Below are 27,060 nucleotides of genomic sequence, written 5' to 3'. Positions count from 1 at the left end.
ATGAAAGGACAAATAGAACAAAAGCCCTGAGATGAAGACAGTTTGGTGAGAATGCAGCCAAAGGAAGGTAAAAGTGCGCAAGAAATGGGGCTGTAGATTACGTCTAACTCTGCTAACAGGGAGAGAAAAATGTGGCGTCAGTGCAGCAGATAGGTGAGTTATCACAGAAGTGAGCAAAGACTCGTACCACCAGGTTCAGGAACAGTTGCTACCTGTCCTCTATCAGCCTCCTAAACAACACTCAATCAGAGGTAAATCACAAAGTTCTGTAGACACCACGGTTGAAGTAAAAACACAAAATGGTGGAGAAGCTCAGCAGGTCAAACAGTGTCCTTTACGCAGCAAAGGTAAAGAAATACCACCGGCGTTTCGGGCTTGCGCCCTTCATCAAATTATCTGAACAAAAGAGTGGGGGGGGAAAAGGCATGAGATGATAGGTGGAGAAAGGAGAGAGGGGACAGCAGAAATGAGGGGGAGGGGGAATGGCAGGTCTGGGTGGGTGGAAGAACTAGAAGGTCAGAAAAGGGGGAGAGGAAAGAAAAGGTGAACAGCTTTAATGGAAAGCAGTAAAGCCATTGTTCATGCCATGTAGCTGGAGGGTGTCCAGACGGAAAATAAGATGTTGTTCCTCCAATCTGCAGGTGGTCAGGGTGGAACAGTACATAAGGCCATAGACAGAGATGTGAGCGTGGGAGTGTAACCTAGAATTGAAGTGGTCGGCCACTGGGAGGTTGCTTTGGTTGCAAATGGAGCAGAGGTGTTTAGCAATGTGATCTCCCAATCTGCGACCCAATCTCTCTGATGTAGAGAATACCAGAAAGGGTGCACCAGATGCAATAAATAAGTCCTCTGAATGTACAAGTGTTGCTTTATGTGAAAGGCCTGTTTGGGGCCCCAGATTCAGGTGAGGGAGGAAGTGAGGGTGCAAGTATTGCATCTCCTGCGGGCACAGAGGAAGGTGCCAGGGTAAGATGGGTGGGGAAAGATGAGTGCACAAGAGAATCACAGAGGGAGCTGTCCCTGCAGAAGGCCGAGGGAGGAGAGGGGAAAATATGTCTGGTCATGGGATCCTGTAGTAAATGCCGAAAATTCCAGCAAATAATGTGTTGGATGCAGAGGCTGGAGGGATGGTAGGTGAGAATGAAGGCGATTCTATGTTTGTTATGTCTGGGGGCAGATAGGGCCAGGGTAGATGAGCAGGAAATGGAGGAGATGCAGGTGAGGGCTGCATTGATGGTGGTGGGGAGGGAGCCAGGTTGTGGAAGAAGGCAGACATTTTGGAAGATCTGGACAGGAAGACCTCATCTTGGGAACAGATGCAGTGGAGACAGAGAAATTGAGAGAAGGGGATAGAATCCTTGCAGGGGACAGGGTGTGAGGTAGTTGTGAGAGTTAGTGGGTTTGTAATACATGTTGGTGGAGAGTCTATCTTCTGAGATGGAGACAGAGAGATCCAGGAAGGGGAGAGGGTTATCGGAGATGGACCAGGTGAGTTTGAGGTCAGGGTGGAAGTTGGATGCGAAGTGGGTGAAGCTGATAAGCTCATTAGAGATGCATAAGGCTGCCCCAATGTAGTTGTTGATATACTGGAGCCCACAAACAAACAAGTTTAGCTGGGACCCATGTAGGTACCAATGGCTACTCCTTTGATTTGGAGGAAGTGGGATGAGTTGAAGGAAAAGTTATTTAGAATGAGGTCAAGTTCTGCCAGGCAAAGGAGGGTGGTGATGGAGGATGACTGGTTGGGTATTTGGTCCAGGAAGAAGCAAAGTGTTTTCAGACCTTCTGTGTGTAGGATAGAGGTACATCCATCATGAAGATGAGGTGGTCCTGTTTGGGGAACCTGAAGTCATTGAGGAGATAGAGGCCATGTGAGGTGTTGCGGATAGAGGTGGGGAGGGATTGGACCAGGGTAGAAAGGATAGAGTCAAAGTAAGATGAAACTAGTTCAGTGGGGCAGGAAAAGGCAGAAACAATGGGTCAACCCAGATGGTTGGGTTTGTGCATCTTGGGTAGGAGGTAGAAACGGATTGTGTGGGGATGGGAGAGAATGAGGCTGGTAGCTGTGAAGGGGAGGTGACTAGAGGTGATGAGGTTGGAGATGGTTTTGGAGACAGTGGCTTGATGTGTGATGGGGTCCTGTAGGAGGGGTCAACAAGAGGAGGTGTCTGAAAGCTGTCGACTGACTCAATCAGAGGCTCATTTAAGAACTCTTACTTTTGCACATTATTTATCACTAAATTTCTTTCCATATTTACAGTCAGTTTGTTTACATTTCTCTTTTGTAAACTTATCTTTTTATTGAATAGAGTTTAACCACTGATAAGTAAAAATTCTGCCTGGCCCACAGAATCTCTGGGTTGTATGTGATGCCACGTATATAGTCTGACAATAAATAAATGTGAACTTAACTCAATCTGACACCGGTACCTGATGTCGTAGAATCTGATAACAAGTCCTGCAGGACCATGGACCTGAAACATTGATATGTTGGTTCTAAATGATACACTTCAGCTTCTTACAACCCAAACCCTGCCACACAGCTTTCGGTCAATAATGCAACAGTCTCTCATTTACAATTGCCCCAACCTTGGGTGCAGCCCTGCAGTTTTCACTTTCAAAACTGAGGGTCATCAAATCAGCCAAGATCTTCACTATGGTCTCCTTTTCCTCCATTGACAACATTCACGGGGAGCATTGCTTAAATAGGATTCAAAGAATGATAGAGGACCAGCAAACACCATCTTTGACCCACGACCATGAGGAAGGAGGCACAGGAGTATCAAAATCAGGAGTGCCAGGCTGGGAAATAATGTCTTCTTGCAGGCTGTGAGTGTAGAGCTCGTCGAAAGAATCAAAGACTTGTTGATCCAAACCAAGGCTTTTATTAGCAAAAGACAGGAGCTCTTCACAGGTGGCCGACCAGTCCGGAATGATCCGACCTGGCTAGGGACACAACCCTTTAAGGCCCAGACAGTAGGCGTGGCTAAGCTCTCAGCCAATCGCTGTAAGCACAGTCTAGATACTGTAACTATATACACTATATACATTGGTGATAGATCTATACTATCACGTTCACCCCTTCTTGGAAAACTGACCCTGGAAAAAAAACAAAAAAATGAGGGAGAGAATGAAAGGAAGGGGTGGGTTAAGGACTGTAGTGGTCAGGGGGTCTGACCATCCGGCATGACCGCTGTGGTGCCGGGACTGGGGTCGCTGGAGTGGTGTTGCCAGCGGGCTCGTCGGGTGCGACCGCTCCTTAGCTCAATTCCCCAGTCGTGCTGTCGGCAGGGTGGCCCAGGTCGTTGGGGTGTTGTTGGTCCTTCTGTTGCGGCATGGGGCCTGGGGAATAAAGAGTTGGGGAAGGTTGGGTTGGGGGGGGTTTGCTGGGTCTACCGAGTCCTGAGCTAGGTCCCGGTCCGAAACAGTGTCCTCCCGCCCGTCTGGGAACTCAACGTAGGCGTAACGCGGGTTTGCGTGGAGTAGAGTCACTCGGTCGACCAAGGGGTTGTTCTTTGAGTGCCAGATGTGGCGTCGCAAAAGGACGGGGCCAGGGACGGTGAGCCATGCTGGTACAGTGGTTCCTGATTCGAATTTCCTCGGGAAAAGGAACATCCTTTCGTGGGGGGTGGCATTTGTTGCGGTACATAGGAGGGAGCGGATGGAGTGTAAGGCACTAGTGAGAACATCCTGCCAGTGAGAGGTGGGGTGACCTTTAGACCGGAGAGCCAGTGTAACCACTCTCCAAATGGTGGCATTCTCCTTCTCAACCTGGCCGTTACCGCGTGGGTTATAGCTGGTGGTCCTGCTTGAAGCGATACCACACTCCAGAAGGTACTGTTGCAGCTCTGCGCTCATGAATAAGGACCCCCTATCACTGTGGATGGAATTGGGGTATCCGAAAATGGCGAAAATACTGTGAAGGGCCTGTATCACTGAGGTGGCAGTGATGTCTGGGCAGGGCACAGCGAACGGGAAGCGGGAGTACTCGTCCATGGCCGTAAGGATGTAGTTATTACGGTTGGTCGACAGTAGGGGCCCCTTAAAGTCTACGCTAAGAAGGGGCGGGTGGCTTTGATAACGTGGGAGTTATCCGGTCGGAAGAAGTGGGGCTTGCATTCAGCGCACACTGAACAGGCTCGGGTCATGGAGCGGATCTCCTCGACTGTGTAGGGTAGGTTGCGCGCCTTCACAAAGTGGGCAAACCTAGTGACCCCTGGATGACAGAGCGCCTCATGGAGTTTCTGTAGTCTGTCCAACTGTATGCTGGCGCACGTCCCCCTGGAGAGCGCGTCAGGCGGGTCGTTGAGCTTACCAGGCCAGTACAGGATGTCATAGTTAAAGGTGGAGAGTTCGATTCTCCATCTGGAGATTTTGTCGTTTTTTTTATCTTTCCACGCTGGATGTTGCTGAACATGAAGAAGACCGCGCGTTGATCAGTCAACAGTGTAAAGCGTCTCCCAGCGAGGTAATGTCTCCAACGACGCAAAACTTCAACTATGGCCTGGGCCTCCTTCTCGATCGAGGAGTGTCTACTCTCTGGACCCTGGAGGGTTCTGGAGAAGAAGGCTACAGGCCGACTGGCCTGGTTCAAGGTGGCTGCCAGGGCGAAGTCGGATGCATCGCTCTCGACTTGAAACGGGACAGACTCATTGATCACGTGCAGCGTCACAGTGGCAATGTCGGATTTGATTCGATCGAAAGCCGCTCTGGCTTTGGTCGAGAGGGGAAAGGAGGTGGTCTTGATAAGAGGACGCGTCTTGTCGGCGTAGTGTGGAACCCATTGGTCGTAATATGAGAAAAGGCCCAGGCAGCGTTTGATCGCTTTCTGGGTATGGTGGGGGGTGGGGGGAGGGGTAAGTCCATTAGGGGACGCATGCGGTCAGGATCTGGCATAACTATCCCGTTCTCCACCACGCAACCTAGAATCGCGAGTTGTGTGGTCTGGAAGACACACTTGTCCAAATGGTAAGTCAGGTTCAGCCGACGGGCAGTTTGAAGAAATTTGTCTAGGTTGGCATCGTGGTCCTACGTGTCGTGGCCGCAGATGGTGATATTGTCCAGATACGGGAAGGTAGCGGTTAGCCCGTTCTGCACCACCATCCAGTCCATTTCCCGCTGGAAGACCGCGACACCATTCGTGACCCCAAATGGTACCCTGAGAAATTGATACAGCCGCCCATTCGCTTCGAAGGCTGTGAGAATAGTCAGTCCTCACAGCGGATCGGGAGCTGGTGGTAGGCCGAACGTAGGTCAATGGTGGAGAATATGTGGTATTGGGCGATCTGGTTCACCACATCCGTGATGCGTGGCAGGAGGTACGCATCCAGGAGCGTGAAGCGGTTAATGGTCTGGCTATAGTAGCTTTTCCCTGTTCTTGACAACCTCCAGCTGGGCTCTCCAGGGACTTGAACTGGGTTCGATGATGCCCTCATCCAGCAATCTACGCACCTCACTCCTAAAGAATTACCTGTTTTCGTAACTATATTGCCGACTTTTGGTGGCCACAGGCTTCCAGCCAGAGGTGAGGTTTGCGAAGAGTGCTGGAGGGGAAATCCGAAGTGTGGAAAGGCCGCAGGATTGGCCCCAGGGCACGGGGGGTGGGTTGCTCGGGTGCTTCGGGGATGGGGCGTTGGCAGACCAAGAGGGGGGCGTGGGGTCCCCCAAAGTGTAGGGTCACCGTTCGGAACTGACACTGAAAGTCTAATCCCAGCAACACTGGGGCGCACAATTGGGGAAGGACGAATAATTTGAAGTGGGTGACCGTTACGCCCTGTACTTCCAGCGTGGCGATGCAATACTCCTTTATCCCGATCGAGTGTGACCTCGTCGCTAATTAGATCCTCTGGGTAGCGGGGATAATATCAAGTCCTCAATGGAAGGCCAGATCTGGCCGGATAAAACTGTCAGTTGACCCAGAGTCAAATAAGCAATTGGTGTAGTGTCCATGCACTTTAATCAGTTCCATTGCTTTAGTGAGGGGATGAGAGCATTGCTGGTTTAGACTTGTAGAAGTAGCCACTGATCCAGTTGACAGGGGAGTTCCGTGTGATGACGTCACCCAATGGGATGATGTCACGCAACGGGATGATGTCATAGACATAGTCAGCGCAGGAGGAGCAGGTTGGAGGACCTCCCGGAAGTGCTGTTGTGGCGGCATCGGTGGATGAAAGGTAAGTAGTGGGGTTTGTAGTTGCTCGCAGTTGGTGGTGGGTAGGTCATCGGTCGCGGTGGTCGGGCCCCAGCAGTCGTCAGCGCTGAACGCTAGGGTGAGTACCTGGTTGGCCGCGGCGGGTCCCCAGTCGGTCGTGGTGGCCGCATCGGCGGCGGCGTAGGCAACGGCAGACGGGGATCGGGCAGCAGCAGCGTCGGCCCCGGGGGTGTCTGTGGCGGTGGCAGCAGCAGCGGTTGCCACAGTCGGGACCGAGGTCGGGTCGAGTGTTCCGCACGGGGGGCGAGAGGCGGGCCAACACCATGGTTGTGAGGGTGGGCTAACCCTTCCGAGTTCGGCGTCTCCGTGACTACAGGCGTTGCCGTGCAGGGGTGCCCTCGCTCTCATTGGACGAGAGCTCTGGGGAAGAAGAGTTTGAATGGGATAGTGGCAGTTGGGCTTCACACGAGGCACTGTGTTTGCCGGAGGCCATTTTAGACATACAGACTGCAGCAAAGTGGCCCTTTTTAAGGCACTTCTGGCACCTGGCTTTTCTTGTTGGGCACTGGGACCTGCTGTGCTTGTCCCTCCCGTAGAAATAACATTTTGGGTTCGCAGGGGGCAGTGTAGCAGCAGCCAACTTGCCGTCAGTATCTCGGGGGGTGGTAGGGCACTCTACTCACATCAAAACGAGGGGTCCAGTCCCTAGAGAACTCGTTGGACTTTAAGGCTGCATCCTCCATTGTGATTGCAATCCGGGCCACGTCCTCTAGTTTTTCTATCCCTTGCTCGAGCAAGCGCAGCCTCACTTCGTTCGATCGGAGCCCGGCCACATAGGCATCCTGGACGAGGTCGCTAGTGATCTCGGCAGCTGTTTTGTCCACACAGTTACAGTCCTTGCCCAACACCTTTAATACTTGTAAATATGCCCTGCTGGACTCACCGGGCTGTTGCTTCCTCGACGCAAGCACGAGCCGGGCATGAACTCTGTTCACCGGTTGATCATACAGTTCTTTCAGTACCTTTATGGCTGCGGTGTAAGTGGTCTCATCCTGGATGTTCTCATAGACGCTCAAGGACACCATAGACAGCAATGCTGTTAAACGCTGGTTATCCTCTTCCACCCGAATGAATCTCAGGAAGTTTTCAAAGTTCAGCAGCCAGAACTTAAAGGCTTTGAAGGCTGTAGCTGACTGTGGGTCTATATCAAGTTTTTCTGGCCGAGTCAAATGCTCCATCCCTTTCAAAAAAAATTCTTTTTTTCTTTTTGCTAATAAAATTGTAGAGCTCGTCGAAAGAATCAAAGACTTGTTGATCCAAACCAAGGCTTTTATTAGCAAAAGACAGGAGCTCTTCACAGGTGGCCGACGAGTCCGGAATGATCCGACCTGGCTAGGGACACAACCCTTTAAGGCCCAGTCAGTAGGCGTGGCTTAGCTCTCAGCCAATCGCTGTAAGCACAGTCTAGATACTGTAACTATATACACTATATACATTGGTGATAGATCTATACTATCACAGTGAGATTGATGAACAGTGTCCTGAACCAAGTAAATCATTGCACAATATTTATATATTTATTTATTTTAAATTATATTTTTATGTATATATGTGATTACTATGCACTGTGTATTATGTATGTAATTCTGTGTACCCTAGTATGTGTGCACACCGTGGTGCACAAAAACTCTGTTTCGTCAAATTGTACACGTAGAGTCAGATGATAATGAACTTGAACATCGGTGCAATTCCTTCCACATCCAGTTAATTGATTTTTAAAAAATTTAAATATACAGCAGGGTAACAGGCTCTCAATAGCGTGGATTTCCCATTGGCTACCTATTTCAATTCTCCATCCCATTGTCGGACTGAGACAACCCGTAAATTAGAGGAACAACATCCCATCTTCCAACTGGGCGCCCTCCAACAAGATGGCATTCGTTAAAACCCTACCCCCTTTTCTCCCATTGTCTCTCCTTCCCCTGTCTTGTATAGACATGATAAGTTCTCACTTTGTCCCTTATCATATCCAATTGACACCTTTGTTTGAATTCTGAGACTTTCTGATATATCCTCCTTCTGCCTTTTCTGATTTTTTCCTTGAAGAAGGGCTCAGGCCCGAAACATCGGCAATAGATCTTTGTCTCCTTTAGATGCTGAAAAAAACTGACTGAGTTCCTCCAGCATTTCGGTATGTTTACTACAATCGCAGCATCTTTAGGCTATCGGGTTTCACTCTGTTCTGGCTCGTGAGCCCAAGCCACCCAAATACAACAAATAACCCACAACCCCGTAGATTTTGAAGGGTGGGAAGAAACCGGACAAGTGGAGAATGTATTAATTCCTTACAGACAGCATCAGATTGGAAACTGGGTCGCTGGCACTGTAATAGCGTTGCACTAACTGCTACACTAGCTGTGCCGACTGTAGGTTGCCTCCAGTGTGAGGGTGGGTGGCAGAAAAATCAGAGGGTGTGCATCAGCATGTGATAGAGGACGAGAGAGATGGGTGAAATTGTTCACTGAAGAACAACATTTAAATGAATCCTGTTGCTCACTAGGAAATGGCAGATTGCTCTGAGGGCTGGCAGAAACTCCATGGCCTTCTTCCCAATTGTAGGAAAACGTGAGAACATGATAAATTTCAGAGCACAAATGATAAAATGCAGACCTGACAATAAAACAAAGAAAAATACGACAGATTAAAAACCACTTCTCCAAGAAGTAAAAGAGCTCCAACCATTTCCCGTGATATCCAGCTAATATTTTGAAAGGAAGTTAGTTCAGGATGCACATGATCGATAGCAATTGTTGTCAATTTTTTGTCTAATGAAATAATCATTGTGCCGCCATGCAATTATCTCATCTTCTCTGCTACCATTTACTTCACTATCTGCTGCTCCACACGACTGTAAATTGTTAAGGATTCAGTGTTGCCCAGAAATTCATTTCCAGTCCACGTCACGAAAGGTACCATCCAATGTCTTCAGATTCTCACAGATTTTGGTGCTGCTGACTGGGGAGTGAAGAGCCAGTCATTGCAAACACGTAAATCTGCAAGTTCTCCAATGGCATCAGAAACTCCAATGTACACAGTTGATATTTAAAGCAATATGCACCATGCCAGCTTTCTTTTTGGGATCTGGACAAAGGCTGATAATTAATGATCACTTCCAGCTGCCATTGAGAAGGTGGAATCAGGCCATTTTCTTGAACCACTGCAATCTTTCTTGCAGCCTCTTGAGGAGGGCCAGGATTTATACACAGCAATGATATAAAAATGTAGAGATATTTCCAAGTTAGGACGATGTGGGGCTTAAGCTAAGCTGCTAGTTGTTGTTCTCCTTGCAGGTAAAAGGGCCTTAGGAGTTGTCAGTCCAAGCCACTTCAGTGTAGTTCAGGATTATTTCAGTCACTTCACATCCTGCTGCCCACCCCTCCTATTTGCCTGCAGATCTCTCCACGTACATATATAAATGCCTTTTAAACATAGTAATAGAACCCAGCTCTATCACTTCTTCTGACGGCTTGTTCCCTATACCCACCACTCACTATGTGGAAAAGATGGCCCACAGATCCACTCTAAATCCTTCCTCTCTCACTTTGAATGGACGCTCTCCAGTTTTAGACTCTTTTACACTATGAAAAAGAGTGTGAGTAGATTAAATTAAAGAAGAGGTGAGTTTGTGGTCATTGGCCTTTTTGTGGAAGGCCACAGTGGGGCAAGAACACTGACGTATTCCAAGACATTGCTGTGCATACTCCAGCTTAAACAAGGCCCCACTCACTCCACCATCATCGTGCTTTCTGACCTACACTAATTATGGATAAAGTCTCAGAAGGAGATGCTTTTGGACTTCAGTCGGGCGAAGGTCAACCACTCTCCACTACACATTAATGGCTCCATCTTAGATTATGTGCTATGTACATGTGTGCACTGTGGTCCGGAGAACTGCAGTTTCATCGAGTTTTATACTCAGTCAGATGATAATAAACTTGAACTTAAAATTTTAATCCATGTTTTCAAATCCAAATGTGGTTCTGATCTATAACACCTCCTCTCCGCCCACCTCCCAGAATAGCTGCACTCCCCCAATCTAAACAGACATCCCTACATTTAATAGCCCCATTATAAATCATGCCAAAGCCCCCCCCCCCCCCACCATGGGGGAAACCCTTCTCTGAATTACTGCTCATCATTCTTTCCATGACCTGTCAATTTATCTCCTTCCCAGAACTGAGCATCAAAGTAACAATGTTCTTTTGGTAAGATGGTTCTGGACAAGTTGGTTGCATTAGAAGTGCTTTATAAAGAGAAGTTTGTTGAAATCAAAGCACTAATTTCCAGATCAGAACTTTTTTTAGGAAAAGCCTGCCTAACATTTATAGACTTTGTGGATTGTTCCAGTTGTTGTAACAGCTTCCGAAAAAAAGAAACAAGCTGTGACTGTTTTCCCTTCTCCCTCTTGCATTTTTAAGGGAGAACAAAAGCCTTTGAAAGGCAATGTCCCTAGTGAGCAGTGGGATTCATTTAAATAGTGTTCTTCAGTGGACTTTCAGAGGGGAGAAATCTCTGGAACATAACTCAAGACACCACGAATACACAGCAATTATGTTTTGTATAATGAGTTACTGCAGCATGCTTAAAATCTGCAGGGGAACGATAAAATATATTTTAATATAAGTGAGAAGCAAATTAATAACACAATTATGAGTGACCTGTGGTGATCCTTTCAGCCAGGATTTAACCGCATTTACATTTAAAGAGAGGGAAAACAGATGGAAGATTGAATATTTTTCACAACCTACAGGATGATAAACAGGAAAGAAAAAAAAAATCACTGCCATAACGACCAGAGAGTACCACTGGGCGATGAGTCATCCTGTGTCTCTGTGCCAAATTTCAGCTGTGACATCCAGAGTGCCACTTGGATAACTGGACTGTTCATCTGCAAGAGGACCGATCCTCTTTCTGCTGACACAGCGCAGGTCCGAGTGCAATTTGAAGAATTGGAAAACGTATCAGGCTTATGGACCTGTTCCAAAAACATGTCAATTTGTGCTGCATTCAACCCTTGTGGAGTTATAGAAAGTGGATAAAACACCGTTAGTCTGTCAACAATAGCCACAAGGACTGAAGAGGCTGGAATCTGTGAGCAACCACTGAGAAGATGGGGGGACTCAGCAGGTCAGGTACCATTCCATAAAGGGGAAGAACAAGCAACATTTTGAGTCAGGATCCTTTCCCTGTCCATCTCAAATAAGGGCCCAGACCCAATATGTTGACTGTCCACTTCCCTCTGTGGATGCTGGTTGGTCCTGCTAGCTTCTCTTTGTTTGCTCAGGAAAAGAAACTGATCCAACTTATGACAGCACTGATTGGGTTGTCTTTCCCTGGCCTCTGTAGTGGCATAATGAACAACTCTCGGTGGTGTTATATGTGAATTGTGGAGAAACATGTGGCCTCCCTCCTGCCTGGAATATTGTGGATGGTCACGTGTCCTCCCTGTCTGAAACCTATTTGGAAGTCACATCACCTGTCAATCAAGGTTGGACTCCGGCCACCCATTAGTACACACCTTGCTGTTGGCTTGTTTAAATTACCTAGTGTCATTATTGGCTAGGCCAATAACATCAATGCATAGTACATTCTTTCTCTCTGCCTTGTGGTCCAAGCCCTGGTCATTGCTCCACACCAGGTCGCTGTGGACATCACTGGAAATGTCGTGGTTAAAGTGTACACCACACTAAAGCTGAGCTGTAGTACTACGATAGATCAGTGCTTGCGGAGAGCCACACCCCCATTGGTACTGGGAACCGGGAGAACATGTGAAAGTCCCTGCCTGTAGAGTGTGTAGCATACAAACAGCCACTAGTATCAGCATCCAAGCTTGTTCCAAAGTGAATGTCTATATAGTTGTTTAATTTTATTATTTAATTGAGACATTTTGGCCCACAAGTCCATGCCACCCAATTTACACCCCATTTAACCTACATCCACAGTATGTTTTAAACAGTGGGAGAAAACCAGAGCCCCCTAAAGAAAACACACGCAGGCATGGGGTGAGCATACAAACAACACGGGATTCAAACCTGTCTCTCTGTGAACCCACTGAACCTGATACTCTTCCAAACACAACAATTTTCCAAACACAACAATTGGCGCTGCGACAGGGTTCAAAGAGTTTCGGCTGGACACGCGTAAAGTACTAACCATCTGGGAGATCATACTAATGAGTGTGTGTGTGTGTGTGTGCAGTTGTCCTATCGGGTGCATGTGTTATTATGTACCTACTCATCAACGGGGATAGCAGGAGGCGACCACAGATAGGAAAGGAACCCCGAGGTCGGAATATAAAATCCCCGGGTGGACTGATGAACATCAGGGGTTCAGCCATTTGGCAGCATGGATGGCAAGTCACGCCATGCCAGGCGACTGGATCAACAGGTTAGATCCACTCGGAGACATGTATCCTTCTTGGAGGAATCGGGGTTCCCGGGACCGGGGAGAGCCATGGGGATGCCAAATTATTACTAATATCCCTACCAAGGCACCAGAAAGTAGTCCGATTTAAGTAGTCAGGATGCCTTAAAGGATGAGCAAATCGAATCATTAAAACTCCAACATGTGTCCCTGCAGGAGGCACTGGACATAGCCAGGGTGCGTATCAGCAGCTTGGAGGCTAGGTCTGACTGCCAGCTGTCTGACAGCTAGTCAAAGCATGGCAGCTTCAGGCAGCACGCTGATCTGGCTGGCAGGTTGATCCTGTAAGAACCATCACCATGTTCGGGGAGGAAGGTGATGCATGGTCAGCAGATGGAGATGTGTGGCTGGACAATGTTGTCTTTGAGAAGGCTGAGTCCAATTACACATGCCTCCCCACCTGTGTCCTGGAAACCTTGCAAATCTGGCCAGTAACCATGTGGTTCTAGAGTGCCACAAGAACCCCACCCCATCAGTCTTCCACAATGGGAAAATTGCCACGAATGGAGAGGGTCCGAGTAGACGGGTGATGGGCTGGTACAAGGTCATAGAGACCCTGAAACACTCCGCCAAGAATTTGGCCAGGCTGACTGACAGATACTGCCAGCGGTCGAGCAAGCATTTAACCACCTGGCTACTCCAGCTGTGGGACGAAGATCCCCTCCATATTCACCTTTCCCACCCAGAGGCTAGCATTCTGGGCAGTCTGTCCACGTAGCACTCAGTTAACAACTCCCTGCATGTGTTGCCTGAAGGGATTGAGGAGAGAAGCACACTGTGGGATTGGGTAGTGACTATGGTGCAGGCCAGGTTCCCCATCCTTTTGGAATGGGACCAGATGTGCCGACTGCAGTGGCACACAGTTAGCAAGGGCAGAGGGTAATTAGAGAATGGGCCCTTATCATTAGCCTCTGCAGCAGGGCTCCCGGGCACAAACTTCCTGAGGACAAGAAGGTAACCCCTGCCTTGGCAGGGCACTTAATCACCACTATCTGTCCTGACCTCAGAGGGATGGTTTTTCCCTTGATGGGGCCGGCAGGTGGCAAAAGTCCATGAAGTCATTGTCCTTCTGGACTATTTGCAAAGGGGAACACCTGCATAGGGGGTACCCACACAGGTTCGCTGTGTGGAGACAAAGTACAGAGAAGGCAGGAATGGTGAAGGCACACTCCCTTTGTCCCACAGGGACATGTATTATGCCCTAACATGTGCTGGGATAGACTGTACCTGTTTACATGGCATCTCTACCCTCGCTATGTTCGTCATGTGGCAGGAGTAATCTGGGGAAAAAGCCGTTCAAACCTGCTCTGCCCTGTCTGGAATATTGTGGATGGTCACGTGACCTACCTGTCTAAAACTTATTCGGAAGTCACATCATCTGTCAATCAAGGTTGGTCTCTGGTCACCCATTAGTGCACACCTTGCCGCTGGCTCGTTTAAATTACCTAGGGTCATTATTGGATAGGCATCCATTTATCAGAACTGTATATGACATCAACGCATAGTACATTCTTTCTCTCTACCTCTTGCTCAAAGCCCTGGATATCACTCCATACCAGGTTGCAACCGTGGACATCACTGGAAGTGTCACAGCTAAGGTGTGCTCTACACTTAACTGAGTCGTAGCACTGTGATAGATCAATGCCTGTTGAGAGCCACACCCCCATTGGTACAGGAAATTGGGAGTGTGTGTGTGTGAAACTCCCTATCTGTAGAGTGTGTACACGTGTATGAGCGTGTAAAAGATAGGCGGCCACTGGTATCAGAATCCAACTTGGGTCCAATGTGAATGTCTATATAGTTATTTAGTAATATAAAAATTGAGTATTGTTTGACATTCTCCCGTTTGTCTCATGTGTGTTTATTAAAGTCAACTGTGATTGTAACACTTGTGTCTAGACTTGTATCTCTGAACCCAATGAACCTGATACTCTTCCAAACACAACAGGTGGGGAATTAAATGCAGGAATAATAACTGAAAGTGGAAAAAAACTCAGCAGGTCAGTCAGCAGATGTGGGGAAAGAAACGGAGCTAAGAGTTGATGACCCTCAATCAGAACTGGCAGCTGATGAAGCTGACCTGTGAGCCTTTCCAGTATTTGCTGGGTTTTTTAGTGCTTCTAGTGTGAACCAAGCCATGAAAGACCCCAACAATGAAGACGCTGTTTACATCCGGTACCGCACGGATGGCAGTCTCTTCAATCTGAGGCGCCTGCAAGCTCACACCAAGACACAAGAGCAACTTGTCCGTGAACTACTCTTTGCAGACGATGCCGCTTTAGTTGCCCATTCAGAGCCAGCTCTTCAGCGCTTGACGTCCTGCTTTGCGGAAACTGCCAAAATGTTTGGCCTGGAAGTCAGCCTGAAGAAAACTGAGGTCCTCCATCAGCCAGCTCCCCACCATGACTACCAGCCCCCCCACATCTCCATCGGGCACACAAAACTCAAAACGGTCAACCAGTTTACCTATCTCGGCTGCACCATTTCATCAGATGCAAGGATCGACAATGAGATAGACAACAGACTCGCCAAGGCAAATAGCGCCTTTGGAAGACTACACAAAAGAGTCTGAAAAAACAACCAACTGAAAAACCTCACAAAGATAAGCGTATACAGAGCCGTTGTCATACCCACACTCCTGTTCGGCTCCGAATCATGGGTCCTCTACCGGCATCACCTACGGCTCCTAGAACGCTTCCACCAGCGTTGTCTCCGCTCCATCCTCAACATCCATTGGAGCGCTTTCATCCCTAACGTCGAAGTACTCGAGATGGCAGAGGTCGACAGCATCGAGTCCACGCTGCTGAAGATCCAGCTGCGCTGGATGGGTCACGTCTCCAGAATGGAGGACCATCGCCTTCCCAAGATCGTGTTATATGGCGAGCTCTCCACTGGCCACCGTGACAGAGGTGCACCAAAGAAAAGGTACAAGGACTGCCTAAAGAAATCTCTTGGTGCCTGCCACATTGACCACCGCCAGTGGGCTGATATCGCCTCAAACCGTGCATCTTGGCGCCTCACAGTTTGGCGGGCAGCAACCTCCTTTGAAGAAGACCGCAGAGCCCACCTCACTGACAAAAGGCAAAGGAGGAAAAACCCAACACCCAACCCCAACCAACCAATTTTCCCCTGCAGCCGCTGCAACCGTGTCTGCCTGTCCCGCATCGGACTTGTCAGCCACAAACGAGCCTGCAGCTGATGTGGACTTTTACCCCCTCCATAAATCTTCGTCCGCAAAGCCAAGCCAAAGAAAGAAAGTGTATACAGTTTTTTTTTGCTTTTCAGAGACACTGCATTTACCTGCTGCTAAGTCAAGCAGTAGTAAGAAGCCCATTTTCGCAATGTAACAGCTTCAACATTGTGGGTGTGGTCCACAAACCCATTCCTGAATACCCATGAGCCACCTCCTTGAACCACTACAGCCCCCCTGATGACGATGCACATGAGTTGACCTGGGAGTTCCAGGAGTTAGTAAAAACACACCAAAATGCTGGAGGAACTCAGCCAGTTTTTTCAGGATCCATAGAAAGCAAAGATATATTGCTGACATTTCAGGCCTGAGACCTTCTTCAAGGAATAAGCAGAATGAGCTAGAAGCAAGAAATCTCAGAATGTCTCAGAATTCAGACAACACTGGCTGGGGGAGGAATCCAGACCAACAGAAGGTGCTAATTGGATATGATAAAGGATGAGGTAAGAATTTATCATGTTTGAGCGAAAGGAGATAGAGAAAGGAGAGACTGAGCTAGGGGAAAGTGATGGGGAAGAAGTGGTGGGAGGGAGGTTGTTTAACGAAAGCCAGAGAAGTTGATATTAATGCCATCCGGTTGGAGGGAGCCCAGTCGGAAGATGAGGTGCTGTTCCTCCAACTTACGAGTGGTCTCAATCTGGCAGTGCACGAGACATGGACGGACATGTCGGTAAGGGAATGAGGTGGAGAATTGAAATGAGAGATTCCCGCTACTGCACTGGACAGAGCTGAGGAGCTCAACAAAGTGATCTCCCAGTCTGCGTTCATTCTCTCCGATGTAGAGGAGACCTCTTGTAGATGTAGAGATGCTCCACTCGAGCCCACGCACACCTCCATCACAACCATTCAGAGCCCCAAACAGTCCTTCCAAGTGAAGCAACATTCACTTGTGAGAGTTAAAAAAAAATCTCTCCTGTTCCAGGATTTAGACTCAGCAACAAGGAAGCACTGGTGATATAGTTCAGAGTTCAGATGACACGCGTCTTGGAGGGGATTAATAAAGAGTTTATTGTTGTATACCTTGCACTGAAATTCTTGCTGCAGCCAAACATGTGCTTGTAAAAAAAAACGTACACATAATAGTAAATTTAATCGAATTAACAAAAAACAATAGGTAAGAAAAGAAGAAAATAATTATTCGATGTTATCGTCATGAAAAAAAATTGATGCAATAGTGCAGGCTCGATTTTGTGGTGTTGGAGAAGTTCCTGATTAGTGCAACAAGAGGAGGTTCAAGACTATTGGAGGGATTATACATAAGCTAATAGGCAGACATGTAAGTATGGAATTATGTCTGTCCATACCCTTATTTGAGTGGCCAGACATCTGGTTTTAGGCCGGACAGAACTCTGTTCTCCGTCTGACACCACCTTGAGCTGGGCGTTAACTTGTCCTCCATTTGAGGATGTAGGCCTTTGACCCCCAAATGGAGAACAAACTAAGGGGCAGAAACTGCAGAAAGGGCAAGGGAGGGGCCACTCACCTGTTAAATGAGGTGTCCAGGGGTCTGTAGGCTGTGAGTGGCCACGTTTCTTCTTGAGCACATGCGTGAGTGCCAGCTGGCGCATGCACGATGGATTGGAGTACCGGGGCCAGCTGACGCATGCACGGTGGGTTAGTTTACCAGGGACGGCTAGCACGTGCACGGTGGGTTAGTTTACTGGAGCCAGTTGGCACGTATGCGGATGGCCCGCAGACAGGAGCTTCAGGAACATTTAGTGCAGGTGGGTAGTTCTTGCACGACCTTCGGCAGTGCTAGCCCATTGACGTCGAGTCGAGTGGTGGCAGGCTTTGAAAGAGGGTGAGTGAGGCTCCATATTAATTTCTTTCAGTTCTTTATTTATACTGTTTGAATGCATGTACTGTATGTAATATGCAGAATGATAAATCATTGAATAGGAAAAGTGTTTTTGTTGGATTTATGTAGGTAAAAAAAAGTTTCATGCTAGAATTTCTATTTAATAAAATAACTAAGGTGATCATCTGTTTGCATTTGTTGTTTTTGCAATACTGTTTAAATTTTATATATTAAAAAAAATTTAAACACTGTATATATATATATATATATATATATATATATATATATGGTAACCTATATCCATGTCCTCAGAGGGAGCGGCAAGGGTGGATATTGGCAGGCACTCCCCCCAACCCCGAGAGTTTTTGAATGTCAGTTTGTGCACCCCCCCCCCCACGGTTACTCTAATGCCCCCCTATTAGACTTATCCTGATGCCGACCCTGCATGTCCTCCTTTTTGGAAATGGCCTCCCCAGGCCTTGTGTACTATCCCACCAAGACCACCCAAAAATTGGAAGGGCAGCACCTGATTTTCCCTCTCCAGCCAGATGGCATTAACATAAATTTTTCTGGTTTCTGCTAACCTGCTCTCCTCTCCCCCCCTTCCCCCTCCCCTCTTTCCAACTCTCCTCCCCATTCCCTCTCCATTCACCCAGCCATCCCTCCTCCCCTTGATCACTGCTGTCCCCTCCCCCCCTTCTCCACATATCACCTCCTGCCTTTGCAACCACACCTCCCCTCCCCTACTCTTTTGTTCAGACGCCTGCCAACATTTTTCTATATGTCAATGAAGGGCTCAAGCCCGTAACGTTGGTCATGTATTTTTACCTTTGCTATATAAAGGACACTATTTGGCCTGCTGAGTTTTTCCAGCGTCATGTTTCACCCAGTGTCTACAGAGTTTTATGTTTTACTTCGTGCACCTGTAGAAAGTTCCAGTAGAGTATCTGACGACGTGGCAAATCTCAGAAACCTTAGAATGTAGAGGAGTTGGAGAGCCTTAATATGCTTACTCCAGGAAATTGTCTTTTGAAATATGGACTCACAGGAACTTGGAGATTCTGATCTTCTGGATGACCTTATGTCTGATCACCTTATGGTCTTTGTGGGAGTCGAACAGCAGCTGCCTTCAGAGTGTCCAATGACTTCAGTGAAACTGGGTGTGTAGAGGGGAGCACAATGAGAGAGAGAGAGAGAGACACCTGCACGCGATTAGTACTAATGAACAGAAAGGCTTCCCTTCAGTTTGAGCAAACCACTAACCCTTCTGTATTCCCCTGCTTACTCTGTCCTCACTCTGTCATGCTGTCTGAAATTTCACGATTTCAGATTCTGAAAAGATGTCCTCTCAGGTAGAGCATCCTGTTTTGTCAGTGATCTGTCATATCTGCACATTGGATCCAGGTGCCAAGCAGCTTGTCTCTGCAGTCAAAGGCAGTAGTGGCCTGCTGCCAAAGTGGAGTACCTCAGCCGTGGGTGGTATCTGAGGTAGGCTCCATTGATGTTCGTTACATTGATCCCCAGCTGTGCTTCCAAACCATATCATATAGCACGGAAACAGGCCCTTTGGAGCACTGTAATCATACTGACCATCATACATTTATCTCTATCATCCCATTTACATGACCATTAAGACATAGGAGTAGAAATTGCCTATTCATCCTATCCAGTCTGCCCTGCCATTTAATTATAAGTTGATCCACTGCCTGGCCTTCTCCCCATAACCTTTGGAGCACTGGCTAATCAAGAACCTATCAATGACCTGGCCTCCGCAACTGGTTGTGGCAACAAATTCCACAGATTTACCCTCTGGCTAAAGAAATTCCTCAGCCTTTCTGTTCTAAGCAGATGCCCTTCAATCCTGAAGTTATGCCCTCTTGTCCTGGACTCTATCACCATGGGAAATGGCCTTTCTTCATCTATTCTGTCCATGCCTTTCAAAATTTGAAAAGTTTCAATGAAATTCCCCTTCCTTCTCCTAAATTCTAACAAGTGCTGTCAAACGTTCTTCAGATGACAACCCTTTAATTCCCAGATTCATCCTTGGGAACCTTCTCTGGACCCTCTCCAACATCAGCACCTCCTTTCTTAAATGTGGAACTCAAATGAGGTCTCCCCTGTGCCTCTAAAGCTTCAACATAACACCCCTGCTCTTATATTCAATTCCTCTTGAAATGAATGCCAGCGCTGCATTTGCCTTCTTCACCACTGACTCAACATGCAAGATTACCTTTAGGCTACCCTGTACATGGACACCCAGGTCACTTTGCATCTGAAAATTTTCTTCCCATTTAGAAAATAATCTGTCAGTTTATTTTTTTTTCTTCCCAAGTGCATGGCCATACCAGGTCTTGTGACCATATATCCCTTGGCTATACAAATGCTCATCTCAATACTTCTTAAATGCTGTAAGATTACCCGTCTGCAACCACTTTCAGGGTGAATAAATTCTTCCTTGTGCCCCCTCATGCCCCTTCTCCTAAAGCTATGACCTGTAGTTTTAGATGCCTCTGCTATGGGAAAAGATTCCTATGACATAACTTTTCTGTGTCCTTGATAACTATATACCTCCATGAGGTGGCTCCATCTCCGCCTCCTCTGTCCCATGAAAAACAAAGCCTATTTGGTCTCTTCTCATAACTGAGGAGCTCCATCCTGGTGAACCTCCTCTGTACCCCATCCAGTGCAATTATGTCCTTACTGTGAGGCAACCAGATCTGCATGCAGTACTCCAGCTGTGGCTTAACCAATGATTTTTAAAGTTGTGCTGTAACTTCCTGCTCTGATCATATACTCTCTTCATTACCATATCCAGATGTGCTATCATCTTCAGGGATCATTAGATTTGTTCTACAACCAACATCTATGCACAGTTTAGTTGGTTGCAAAGAAAACATTCTCAACATTTGAATCAGATGTAGAAGCAGGACATTCCATTCTTCAGCCTGCTCTGGCTTTCAATAAGATCAGGGCTAAGTCCCCATCCATGTCCATCGTAATAACACTGACATTATAATACTTCCTCTCGAGCTTCTCTGAGACAAAGGCCTGGCAGTGGGTGATGGTGCACTGAAGGTCATGTTTTGAAGGGGACTGGAGTGGGTTTGGAAATAAATATTTTGGGGCATATGGAGGGACATGCAGAGAAAGTTTCACTATGGAGACAGAGACAGAGTTGGTGGTAGGTGGAGGGTGGGGCGGGTTGCTGGAGAGGGAAAAAAGGAAATGCCAACAGTTGAACAGACAGAGACTGTACCCTGGACAACTGAAAACTTTCCACCTTTTCAGCCATGGGCAGAACTTCTGAAAACCCGCTGCCCCAGTGAGCTCAGGACCACACTGTGGGCTTTGGCCCTTCACCAGATGGCCTGTATTTGCAGATTGGTTATCACACAGCCTGGATTATCACTGTACATTCCAGTGTTAAACTTGGCTTTGAAATGACCCAAATGATCTCATGTATGTGATAAGGCCAGAATATAGAAACAAAGAACACTACAGTACAAAAGCAGGTCCTTCGGCCCTTCTAGTCTTTGCTGAACTTTTTTTTGCCTAGTCCCACTGACTTGCACCCAGACCATATTTCTCCACACACCTACCATCCATGCACCTGTCCAAATTTTTCTTAACTGTCAAAATTGAACCTGCATTTACCAATTCAGCTGGCAGCTCGTTCCACACTTTCACAACTCTCTGCCTGAAGTTTCCTCTAATGTTCCCTTTAAACCTTTCCCCTTTCACCTTTAACCCACGTCTTCCAATCATCATCTCTTCTAACCTCAGTCGAACAAGCCTGCTTGCAGTTACTCTATCAATAATTTTAAATCCCTCTATCAAATCTCTCCTCATTCTTCTGCACTCCAGGGAATAAAGTCCTATCCTGCGTAACCTTTTCCTGTGACTCATTTATTGAAGTTCCAGCAACATCTTTGTCAATATAATCAATATGTTATAGCCTCAATATGCCCAGTATAAATACCCAGACTAGCCCTCTTCTGCAAAACTAAGAGAGCCCTATACTGTTAGAGATACTGCCTTTCCAACGAGACAAAACACCAGGGTTCACCTGCTCTCCCAAATGAATGTAGATCACACTATTTCAAAAAAGGGCAGGATGTTTCCCCTACTCCCCTGCCTAGTACTTACTCTCACTCACCAGCACTGCAGAAATAAAGGAAATGATGTGGCCAAGATCACAGCCATTCAAGGAATCTTACTGCATGTAAATGTGCACTGTGAAACTCTGTTATAATGCAATCGTTGGCATCCATAAAATTTAATCGTGAAAAAAGCGGGTTACCTAAATTGGGGTTTCACTGTACTTACATTTTGCCCAATGCCCCTGCTTCCACTGGCAGCCTGACGTTTCCACTGCTGCCAGAAGCCCGATACCTGAGTCCAATCACTCATTGCGTTATATCTGAACTTGTGTAAAATCAGCGTTTCAATGTACCTGTGTCATGATATTCAAACTTACATCTTGACAGAATCTCTGTCTTTAGGATTTCAAGAGGTTGTGAAAACTGTTGGGTAATCCAAATTGGGGGGTGGGGGAAGTTTGCCACACACACATATATATATATATATATAAAAAAAACACAACAACATACATATATATAAATAAAATCACATCCATCTGCGATTGCCCACTAGATAGGAACTTCCTCCCCTGCCACAACATCACCTTCCAGTGTTACTACTCTCCAATGCAATCACTGTAACATTAGAAATTCATCGATGGCAGTGAAATACATTGTCAACCACCTCCAAAATCCATGTGACAGCTCTTGGAGACAGAGTGGAGGATTTTGATGTACTCATTCACACCCAATGAATGGCCAACCAGGGAATGAGCTTCTCAACAAGAGAATCAGCACAAGGGCTGAAATCTGAGCAAGAATTAGGAAGATGCAGGGGTGGAATTTGGATAACAAATGTGCCAGATTCTGGATAATTTCCTCTGCTTGCTAAGTTCAACATCAGTGCAAATCTCTCAGCGATTCTCATGGTGATAAACTAGCCTGCAAGAAAGAGATACGTTCAAATTCATCACAGCACTGAGTGCCATATACTCTTTCAGTCTTCGCTGGGGTGGAGGCTGTAAGATGAGATATTGTTTGCATTAACTGCTGGTTCTTTTGTGAGGTTCTCAGAAAATAAATGTTGCAGGCCAGCTTCTCTCTAAATTACTGGTCCAGGAAAAGAGCTCAGGTTGCACAAACTCTCTCTCATGTAATGCAAGCTGCCACCAGCACATAACATAACTCACTGGTGGAACTTCAAAGACTTGACAACCATTTCTCTCCCATTGGTAGGTCAGGCCAAAAGATAACATGACGCACTGCTTGCACCTTTGTGTCAACCCATACACTGCCCACACAGTCACAAAAGTATGGAGGCCACAGGCCAGCAAGAAAGACCCTTGAGGCATCTCATCCACACTGTTGTGACCCCCTCCTCAATAAGCAGGCTTCCTCAACACCCTGGATGTGGTTGTTCTACCTGCTCACGAGTTCTTCTGTGCTTGAGTCATTACCTTTTCCGAGAAAGTATTTGAAATACCATCTGGTGTGATATTCTGGGTTCTCCAGGTGCACGTCAGTCCGGTGCCAGGTCCCTGGAGCACAGTCAGTACTCTGGGGAGAAAAGAAACACTAATTAATATAGATCATTTTATAGTTATTTCTTTCCTTCAGCTATGAAAGTTGGGAGAGGGTTTTTTTAAAATTTGGTGATAGAGCAAAGTAACAGCCCCTTCTGCCCCACAAGCCCGCATTGCTTCAAGTACACCCATGTGACCAATTTACTCACCAACCCTGTACATCTTTGGAAAGTGGAAGGAAACCGAAGCACCCAGAGGAAATTCACACACAGATGCGGAGAACGTACACACTCCTCACGGACAGCGGCGGATTTGAACCCAGGCCACTGGTGCTGTCATAGCATTGCACTAACTGCGCACCTTAAAGCAGCAGGATATTCTGGTGAAAATGTGAAACCAATCCCAGCATCTCACACTGTTAGATATAAATGGCTAGATGTAACGCCAGGCCTAGGCACTGACTGCCAATTGCCCTTGGACAGGTGTTTGGGTAATTAAGGATGGGCAATAAATATTGGCCTTGACTAAATTTAAACCAAAACTAATTTTTGCCTCAATGGGCGCAGAATCTTATTTCTTGCTTCACAATACCTCACCTTTTAACCTGTACCAAAGAAATTATTCCAGAGGTCATTTCTACAAATGGAAAGTAAAGAGGTTCTGTTGAACTTTGTGGAACCTTGCTTGGATGCTCTGGAGAGACTGAACCATTTTGGTCATTCCATGAAAGCAGATGTACTGTAGAACTCCCTATAATCTACCAAGTTGTGAAAATTGCCAATGCTGGATTGAGCAGAGTTTTTGCGTCCAAGCACGTTATACTCATTAATACCTCAACACACATTTAATTCACTTCTTCTTAGATGTTACACGATAAAGGAGATTTTTTAAAATGAATGTGGAGGAAAATCTATTGAGCCGTAATCCAGAGGACGTGATTCCAAACACAACTCCCACCACTGCTCATGATCGGAAGCTGTTTGCTTTGATTTAATAGTTCATTGAAATTCTTTTCTGTTTTGGGTTGGCTTGTTTGAATTGCTTCATTCAAGTTATCTATTAAATTCCATCCATTCATGCAAAATAAAACCCTTGAATTAGCATTTTAAATACCAGCTTTGGTTAGATTTGCAGCCCCTGCTTTTATCACAAACGACTCCAACCCTGTGAAAGTAAACATTTCAGTCAGAGCCTGTTCTTGTTAAAATCGCACTTTGCAACCTCATGTTTTACACTGACAACACACGTTCCAGATTTAATTACATTAAATGGGTCTTTGCCAGCTCAACAGCTAAGGTTTCATTTAATTAGCATGTTCGCTGTGAAAATCTGACTGTATAAATGATGTTCCCAAAATGTGGGGTAGTACTGAAACTTGGCCCCATTGTGACTTGTTTCAGCCCCACCTCCAACCAGGTTTCAATCCCCCTCCATCCATGTTTCAAACCCCACCATCCCAACCCAAGGTTTACACCCAATGAGGCACCTGATTCAATCTTTTTAATTGCTCAGCTTTTTTTTTAAATGTCTGCAAATCAGCACCTCACTGTTCCCATGGCAACCAGGAGGGAGCCATTCTGACTGAAAATAATTGAAGGAAGTATTAGCAAGGAGCAGAGAAAGAACTTTTAACTGTGAGCATGGCCTCGGTCTGTGTGAAATGGGTTGGAGGCAGCAACACATCAGGGGCTCCATCTCGGGAGACAAGATTTCTACTGACATATATTACAAACCCACCAACTCACACAACTACCATGTCCTCACACCCTGAGCAAGGATTCCATCCCCTTCTCTCAATTTCTCCGTCTCCATCGAATCTGCTCCCAAGATAAAGTCTTCCAGTCCAGATCTTTAGAAATGTCTGCCTTCAACCACAAATGTGGTTTCCCCTCTGCCACCATCAACTCGGCCCTCACCTGCATCACCTCCATTTCCCGCTCATCGGCCCTGGCCCCCTCTGCCTCAGAAACCCCCCACCCATCCTCACCTACCACTCCACCAGCATCTGTGCAACATATTATCCTCTAGAACTTCCGGCACTTACAACAGGATTCCACTACTGGACACGTCTTCCCCTCTCCTCCCCTCTCTGCATTCCATTGGAACTGCTCCCTCCGTGACCCCTCATGCACTCATCCCTCCACACCAATTCCCCCCATGGCACTTTCCTCTGTGGCCGCAGGAGGTGCCACACTGGCACCTCCTTCACCTCAGTCTGGGGCCCTAAACAGCCTTTTCAAATGAAGCAACACTTCACCTGTAGGTCCACAGGACTGATTTCCTCCACCCTTTGTGGCCTTCTCTACATCGGAGAGACCAGGTGCAAATTGGGAGATCACTTCACTAAGCATCTTTCACTCCGTCTGCACCAGTGACAGAGACCTCCCAGTAGCCAAACATTTCAATTCTGTGTAACATTCCCATACTCACATGTCTGTCCATGGCCTTATGCACTGTCCCTGTGGTAGAACCACTGTTAATACTGTTTGTATGTGTATGGCGGGCCCACCCCTTGCTGATTGTTCCTGTGGCTCCTCTCCCTTGATTCCCCCAATAAAGGCAGCAAAGCATTACCCCTCCCCAGAACAAGTTCAGATCTCAGATCAGAATTATGAGACATGCCTTCTGTTCATGATAATAAAAGCCTATCAGTCAGGTAACTTCCAGTCTTTGGACTTAGTGACTTAAAGATGTGCATTTTTTTTAATGCATACATTGCTAAAACCAGAGAGGCTGGAAATCAAGTAGTGGTCACCGGAAGCCTCCGACAAATTTGAACTCTGGCTATGCTGCTTCAACATGTTTCTGCAGGCCTCCATCGTAATGATCCAATCCGACACAGACAAACTGCACTTACTGTTCTCATGGGTCGGGCACTGCAATGGTCAGAGACTGCAAAACATTCAGCAAAGCAATGGATGTTCTGAGTACTGGCTCAGATGAATGAAGCCTATGCCAGGCACATCCTAGCCACGCATAAGCAGCAACTCAGGGAGTCGATCGATCATTACCTTCGGGTCCTGTGAGACCTTGAATGGGCCTGTGGCTGAAAGGCTGTATCAGCAGAAGAGTACCTGGAGAAGCTGATCCGAGATGCCTATATAGCAGGCATCAGATCAGATTACATTCACCAACTGCTGCAGAAAGCCTTTGAACTAGCTAAAACTATGGAAGTAGCCCTCCGCAATGTGGACCTCTTCTCTGATAATGTGGCCGCCATCTGGGGAACACGGGCACTGCCTTCTTGGGACGCAGGATTGCAGGCTATCTCACGTCCCGAACTAACCAGTGCCGCCAGTGAACCACTGAATTACTACTTCTGCGGCCAGCAGAAGCACCCCAGGAAGCGCTTCCTGGCAAAGGATGTGGTCTGTTCCGGCTGTGGGATGAAGGGACATTCTGTGAAAGTATGCCAATCTAAGCAACCTTCTAAACCTAGCAGCACCACGTGCAGGCAGTGAGGGCTGCTGCCATCTTGGATGACATCACTTCAGATGAACCACAGCACTGCGTATGCGCCATGGGGGCCGCCATCTTATCAGACCACAAGCTAGTGCAGAAGGTCAGACAGTGGTGCTACTACACCACTATCTTACCAAACTACAAGCCAGTAGAGCGAATCAAACAGGGACCTTACTCTGGCTTCGGTCATTCTCAACCAAAACAGTCCTCACCAGCTTGGACATAGAGTAAATGGGTGCAAAATAGGCTGCCTGTAAGAGGGTCCACCTCCTCTGTGCCAACCTCAAATACACCTATGTAGTGTACCCAGATGG

At 47.0% G+C, this 27,060-nt stretch overlaps 1 protein-coding gene across 3 annotated transcripts in view; it reads right to left on the bottom strand.

The window, feature by feature from the left end:
* garnl3 (GTPase activating Rap/RanGAP domain like 3) overlaps positions 1-27,060 on the bottom strand; it is a 393,291-nt gene that overhangs the window by 170,618 nt on the left and 195,613 nt on the right. For all 3 annotated transcript variants that reach the window (XM_069906232.1, XM_069906154.1, XM_069906300.1), the window contains one exon: positions 23,219-23,318. In XM_069906232.1, the coding sequence (XP_069762333.1) occupies positions 23,219-23,318 (100 nt within the window). The remainder of the gene's footprint in view (positions 1-23,218; positions 23,319-27,060) is intronic.

The sequence above is a fragment of the Narcine bancroftii genome, chromosome 1 (genome assembly GCF_036971445.1).
Source record: "Narcine bancroftii isolate sNarBan1 chromosome 1, sNarBan1.hap1, whole genome shotgun sequence".
In the NCBI taxonomy this organism is placed as follows: domain Eukaryota; kingdom Metazoa; phylum Chordata; class Chondrichthyes; order Torpediniformes; family Narcinidae; genus Narcine; species Narcine bancroftii.
The sequence above is the reverse complement of the archived record's forward strand: the minus strand, read 5'-3'. Positions and strand labels throughout refer to the sequence as shown.